Source organism: Amia ocellicauda, chromosome 11, assembly GCF_036373705.1.
Source record: "Amia ocellicauda isolate fAmiCal2 chromosome 11, fAmiCal2.hap1, whole genome shotgun sequence".
Lineage (NCBI taxonomy): Eukaryota > Metazoa > Chordata > Actinopteri > Amiiformes > Amiidae > Amia > Amia ocellicauda.
This window is the reverse complement of record NC_089860.1, coordinates 24,900,366-24,906,608: the sequence shown is the minus strand read 5'-3', so window position 1 is coordinate 24,906,608 and position 6,243 is coordinate 24,900,366. Positions and strand designations below refer to the sequence as shown.

The following is a 6,243-nucleotide window of genomic DNA, read 5'->3' as shown; positions in this document are numbered from 1 at the left end:
CAGTATAAGTGAGTGTCCAGTACATGCACTGGTGTCCAGTATAAGTGAGTGTCCAGTACATGCACTGGTGTCCAGTATAAGACAGTGTCCAGTATAAGCACTGGTGTCCAGTATAAGACAGTGTCCAGTATATGCACTGGTGTCCAGTATTAGACAGTGTCCAGTACAGACACTGGTTTCAGATATAAGTGAGTGTCCAGTATAAGCGCTGGTGTCCAGTATATGGGTAGAAGGATTGGTGTCCAGTATAAGACAGTGTCCAGTACATGCACTGGTGTCCAGTATAAGACAGTGTCCAGTATATGCACTGGTGTCCAGTATTAGACAGTGTCCAGTACAGACACTGGTTTCAGATATAAGTGAGTGTCCAGTATAAGCGCTGGTGTCCAGTATAAGACAGTGTCCAGTATATGCACTGGTGTCCAGTATGAGACAGTGTTCAGTATATGCACTGGTGTCCAGTATTAGACAGTGTCCAGTATATGCACTGGTGTCCAGTATAAGACAGTGTCCAGTATATGCACTGGTGTCCAGTATTAGACAGTGTCCAGTACAGACACTGGTTTCAGATATAAGTGAGTGTCCAGTATAAGCGCTGGTGTCCAGTATAAGACAGTGTCCAGTATATGCACTGGTGTCCAGTATTAGACAGTGTCCAGTATAAGCACTGGTGTCCAGTATAAGACAGTGTCCAGTACAGACACTAGTGTCCAGTATAAGCGCTGGTGTCCAGTGCGCAGGCGCTGTCACTTCAATGGCGCCGCCTCTCCGCCGCGCGTTCTCCGGAAGCGCCAAACAAGGTCGCGGAAGCGGAGCCCCGGCCGGAAGCGGCCCTTATGTAGACGCGGCCTTATAAGGCGCTTCCGGCGGCGGGCTCGTGCTCCGGGATCCCCGCGCGCAGCACCGGCCCCCCCGCCCCGCGCGCCCCCCCGCGCCCCCCCGCGCCCCCCCCGCGCCCCCCCCGCCCCGCGCAGCCCCCCGCCCCGCCGCTCTCGCGCTGCCGGACCCCCGCCGCGTCACGCGCCCCACTGCAGTGCCTAAATATGGGCTTCCTCCTGTCCTAATATGGACATGTACGTCACGTCAGGAGGGTATAAAACGGAGCGGGATCCTCCGCTCGCAGAAACAGCGCAGAGCTCGAGCCGCAGACAGTCAGACACAGAGACACAGAGACACAGAGACACAGACAGACAGACAGACAGACAGACAGACAGACAGCACCTCCGCAGCCGGAGAGACACTAGACTAAATTAAGCAGACTGTCTCTCAAGAATAACCCTTTAACTGCACACATCTCCATCCGCCCTGGAATGAACAAGGACACATTTCACTCTGCCTCCTCTTCACCATCTTCCTCTCCTTCTGCTTCACAGTAACTAAAAGCAACTGGATTTTTTTTAACCGTACAAAAAAAAAATCTAACATCCTGGAGAAGCATCAGAGATTGCAGTTTCTCTTGATCAGCATCTTCTCCTGCCACCCCTGAGGTGCTGCCTATCAGCAGACGTCGCTCTGGTGATCCCCTCACCTGTGCGCCCCTCGACACGCACAGCAGCACGAGAGCAGAGCCTGTGTGGTGCTGAAGAATGGCTGCAGCCAAGACAGAGATGCTCCTGCCTGCGTTACAGATCTCAGATCCTCTGAGCTTCCCTCACTCTCCCATGGATAACTACCCCAAACTGGAGGAGATGATCCTCATGAACACAGCCGGGACTCCCTTCCTCACTCCGTCTGCAGGAGAGGGGACAGGCTTCAGCACCGGGGAGACAGGGGACCAGTACGACCACCTGAACGGAGGTAAGAGCAAAGTGTCTGAGGATGAATGCATGCAATACAATAAGATCCATTAACATGCAGAATTAAAACAACGTAACAGTAATAATAATCTGCAGTAGTCATTGTACTTATAAAAATTGAATGGGGGAAATGGGCTGAGCTGTGCTGAATGAATGAAAGAAAATGTAGATGTTTAGGGGTTGAGAAGTTTAAATGCTGTAACTATTCAAATCAGATTGATTTCAAAATAAAATTTCCCTCTCTTCATGTATTGGACTAAATATAATGTCTTAATGTGCAAGTTTCCCAGTAATTCTGCTTTGCATAGTGCACACATTTTACTTTTGAAAAGACAAATCTGTATGTCTGTATAGATATAGACCTAAAAAAATGATTACATTTGTATCATCATGGCTGTGCATGTGCAACTTCAAAATGTGATGTAATGAAAGTAAAGGGATGAAGCTGGCTTTGAATTCAGGGGGGAAAGAGCATGCAGATGTGCTGTAGTGGAGTGAATGCTGGGTTGGCCAGGCGAGTGTGACGGGAGGGAGAGGGGGATTCTCTGTCTTTGCGTCAGCACCTGCTGCTGCTCAGTGCACGGCGCAGGATGCTCCCACTGTACACAGCCGCCAGGGTGCCGGAGACCCCGTGGCACTCCTGGAGAATGTTAAAATGTTTTGCAACTCCCGCGCAGCATGCTGTTACTGAGATGGGAGTGATTCCCCATCTGTGCAGTGGCGTAACCCCCCCCCTCTCTGTCCTCCTGTTCCCACAGATACGTTCTCTGAGATCTCAGTCAGCTGCGAGAAGCCCCTGCCGGAGCAGAGCTACCCGGGCCAGCGGCTGCCGCCCATCTCCTACACCGGCCGCTTCACCCTGGAGCCTGCCAACTGTAGCAACAGCCTCTGGGCCGAGCCGCTGTTCAGCCTGGTCAGCGGGCTTGTGGGTATCACCAACGCCCCCAGCACCTCCACCTCGTCTTCGTCCTCCTCCGTGTCCACCCCGTCCTCTGCCTCCCAGAGCCCGGCCATGAGCTGCTCGGTGCAGCACAGCGAACCCAACCCCATCTACTCCGCCGCTCCCACCTACTCCAGCGCCAGCCCTGACATCTTCCCCGAGCAGAACCAGCCCTTCCCCAGCCCGTCCGGCAGCTCCCTGGGCTACCCCCCGCCCGCCTATCCCAGCGCCAAGGGCTGCTCCAGCACCTTCCCCGTGCCCATGATCCCAGACTACCTCTTCCCACAGCAGCAGGGCGAGATCAGCCTGGTGCCACCCGACCAGAAGCCATTCCAGGGGCTGGACGGCCGCTCGTCCTCGGCGCAGCAGCAGCAGCAGCCCTCACTCACCCCTCTGTCCACCATCAAGGCGTTCGCCACGCAGACCGGGTCCCAGGACCTGAAGAGCGCCTACCAGTCCCAGCTCATCAAGCCCAGCCGCATGCGCAAGTACCCCAACCGGCCCAGCAAGACCCCGCCCCACGAGCGGCCCTACGCCTGCCCAGTGGAGACCTGCGACCGGCGCTTCTCGCGGTCTGACGAGCTGACGCGGCACATCCGCATCCACACCGGCCAGAAGCCCTTCCAGTGCCGCATCTGCATGAGGAACTTCAGCCGCAGCGACCACCTGACCACGCACATCCGCACGCACACGGGGGAGAAGCCCTTCGCCTGCGAGATCTGCGGCCGCAAGTTCGCCCGCAGCGACGAGCGCAAGCGGCACACCAAGATCCACCTGCGGCAGAAGGACAAGAAGGTGGAGAAGGTGGCCACACCTGTGTCCGCGCCTTCCCCCGTGTCCAGCTACCCCTCCCCCATCACGTCGTATCCCTCACCCGTCTCCTCTTACCCATCCCCCGTGCCCTCGTGCTACTCCTCCCCGGTGCACACCTCCTACCCCTCTCCCTCGGTGGCCACCACCTACCCCTCAGTGTCCAGCACGTTCCAGACTCAGGTGGCCTCCACCTTCCCGTCCTCTGTGGCCACAAACATTTACAGCTCCCCAGTCGCCACCCCCCTCTCAGACTTGCAGTCCACGCTGTCACCAAGGACAATTGAAATCTGCTAAGATTTTTTTATTTTTCCTTTTCATCAACTGCTCCCCTTCTTCCCATTTTTAAAAATGTTTCCAACCCCCTTCTTTTTCTCCTGAACACAACGATCAAAAGACTTGTTACTCGCTGTCAGCGGCACTTGCCCCCCCTTCCACTCCACTCCTCCTCTTTTCTCTGGATTCACTCTAAAATTCACTTACGGTACCTGAACAGTAAAACAAAAGACTGAAAAGATGTCAAAGACAAGGGAAGAATCTCAAAGAAAAAGGGATTTTTTTTTCCAATGCAATTGTAGAACTTCAGAGAGAAATTAGACTTTCTACGCAAAGAGCAGCAACAGGCTTTGACAGGGATTTAAAACTGACATTTCCAAAAAAACAACAGCATAAACAACAAAGCAAATTAAAACAAGAAAAAGGGATTTCAACCAAGTCACACTTTCACGCCTCAAGTCTTAACGCACTAGCACCTAAACTCAAGGACAATAGCGCAGAAGATTTCAGATACGGACTCACACACACAAGACTTTGCTGATATACATAAGCTATATGTATATTGTACATGTGCCATTTTTGTTTATCATTCTTTGGTACTATTGATGTGAAAAACTTATTTGCATATTTACATTGTATTATTTGAAGTTAGCCAGGGCCATATTTTCTATCTATTTTCTCTCTTCTGTAGTGAAAATGCTGTGATGAGTTTTGACTTTGTTTAAAAAAAAAAAAAAAAGCACTTAACTATTCAAGCATGTGTAAGAGTGATGTTAGTTTATATTATTTTGTAAATATCACCCACTGGTACTATCTCTCCGTTTCTCTCCTTCTCTCCCTTTTTCACATGTGGCAAAAAGTTCTAAACAAACTAAACAAAAAAAAGTTTTCAAACGTTTTGGTGCCTTTTGCGAAGCCCTGCTGAGGATTTGACACATCTGTTTGTGTGATTGGATGCTTTGCGTCTGGCCTTAACGGTGAAAGGGATTTTTTTACAGAATGTAAGATGGATTTTAAGGGATGAGTGCAGAAAGTATTGAGGGCACAGCTTCATTTCTTAAGAATGTAAGCAAAACAAATCTCAAAAGTATATTTTTGTAACTGAAATGTAAATATTTAAATATTCAGGAGTTGGAATGTCGTAGTTACCTACTGAGTAGGCATGGATTTTTTTGTATGTAATTTACATGCAGTCCATTATTTTGTGTTGATTTTTATTTTGTAATTGTGTTTGTTAAACCAAGTGACTGTTTCTGGCTTCTACACACATTGAATGCGCTTTACCGCCAATGGGATATTTGGTGTACAAGATATCCTTACAGAGAAGAAATATAAATGAAATAAAATTATAAATATATAAACATGGTTTTCCTCGCAGTTATTCCATGGCTTTCTTTCCCCACCACAGCGCCTCGGCTCCCTGGCCCCTCACCCATTCTTCCCTAAACACCATGCCGTGCCTGGCTTTCAGAGGGTGCAGCTCCCTGCAGGTCCCCCTCCTAGTGAACATGCAAGTCTCAATGTTCCTCTATACGCTCCTGTCTATATCGACAGATCCGGGTATTAATGCTGCCTTAATTCTCACTTAAAAACAAAAAAAATTCTGTTGCGTTTGAAATTTAAGGGCACAGGTTTAAGGCTTCCTGTTGGCTCAGGCAAACGTCAAGGATTCTTCTTCTTCTCTCCTCCTACTAATTGTATTTAGCTTCTCCTTCTTTCTTTAGTAATAATTTATACATGTGTATATATCCTGCAGATATGTACTGATAGTTAGAAATACAGGGCTGCGATACAAGGTACAGTACAAGGCTGCTGCTGCCTCTTGTCTGTACAGCAGGCCGTCACACCATGAAATCACACCATTAATTTTTTACGTGTAGCTGACATATCAATGGGGAACCCTGCAGTAGAGCGACGATCAGCCTGTCAGCTTCTTCAGGGACACAGAGCGTTAACCCCAGAGGCAGGGAACAGGTAGCTTTTCCATTACGCTGAAACGCCTCTCTCCCTTTCTCTCACAAAGAAAACACAAACAGAGTGTTTGTCCTCGGGGGGCCAGACTCTGCCATTATACTTCCCTCATGTGTGCCTTTAATTGCACTTCTCTCTGTGATGTGTCGAGGGTAGCTCAGGCCTGGGCTCGGTGACTGCTGGGGAACGACATGGACAACAGTGACAGCAAGGGCAGTGGCGGCATGACAGGAACACACCAGAAAGGCGCCGAAGAAGCATGGCCAGTTTTAGCATGTCAAGTTCCTGAGTAATGTCATCCCCTTCCTGCAGGGGTCTCCAGCCCTGGTCCTGGAGAGACACAGTCCAATACAGCAGTATCTATTCAGTCCAGCCAAGCTCTCAGTTATAAAATCGAGTCTTATTTTGTCTCGATTTATGTGATCTTTAGCCATTCCTCTTCCGGGAATC

At 50.0% G+C, this 6,243-nt stretch overlaps 1 protein-coding gene across 1 annotated transcript; it reads left to right on the top strand.

Moving 5' to 3' along the window:
- The first annotated feature begins 1,128 nt into the window (after positions 1-1,128).
- egr1 (early growth response 1) lies at positions 1,129-5,183 on the top strand. The gene is made up of 2 exons (XM_066717092.1): positions 1,129-1,797; positions 2,555-5,183. Exons 1-2 carry the CDS (start codon positions 1,587-1,589, stop codon positions 3,841-3,843), a joined length of 1,500 nt encoding a protein of 499 aa, XP_066573189.1. The 5' UTR covers positions 1,129-1,586; the 3' UTR covers positions 3,844-5,183.
- Positions 5,184-6,243: the final 1,060 nt, after the last annotated feature.

What these genes read in the sequence shown, in the direction of transcription:
- egr1 (XM_066717092.1), top strand. Translation starts at nt 1,587, where the DNA reads ATGGCTGCAGCCAAGACAGAGATGCTCCTGCCTGCGTTACAGATCTCA. An exon ending in GTACGACCACCTGAACGGAG is followed by an intron (nt 1,798 to 2,554) that starts GTAAGAGCAAAG and finishes CTGTTCCCACAG; the next exon opens with ATACGTTCTCTGAGATCTCA.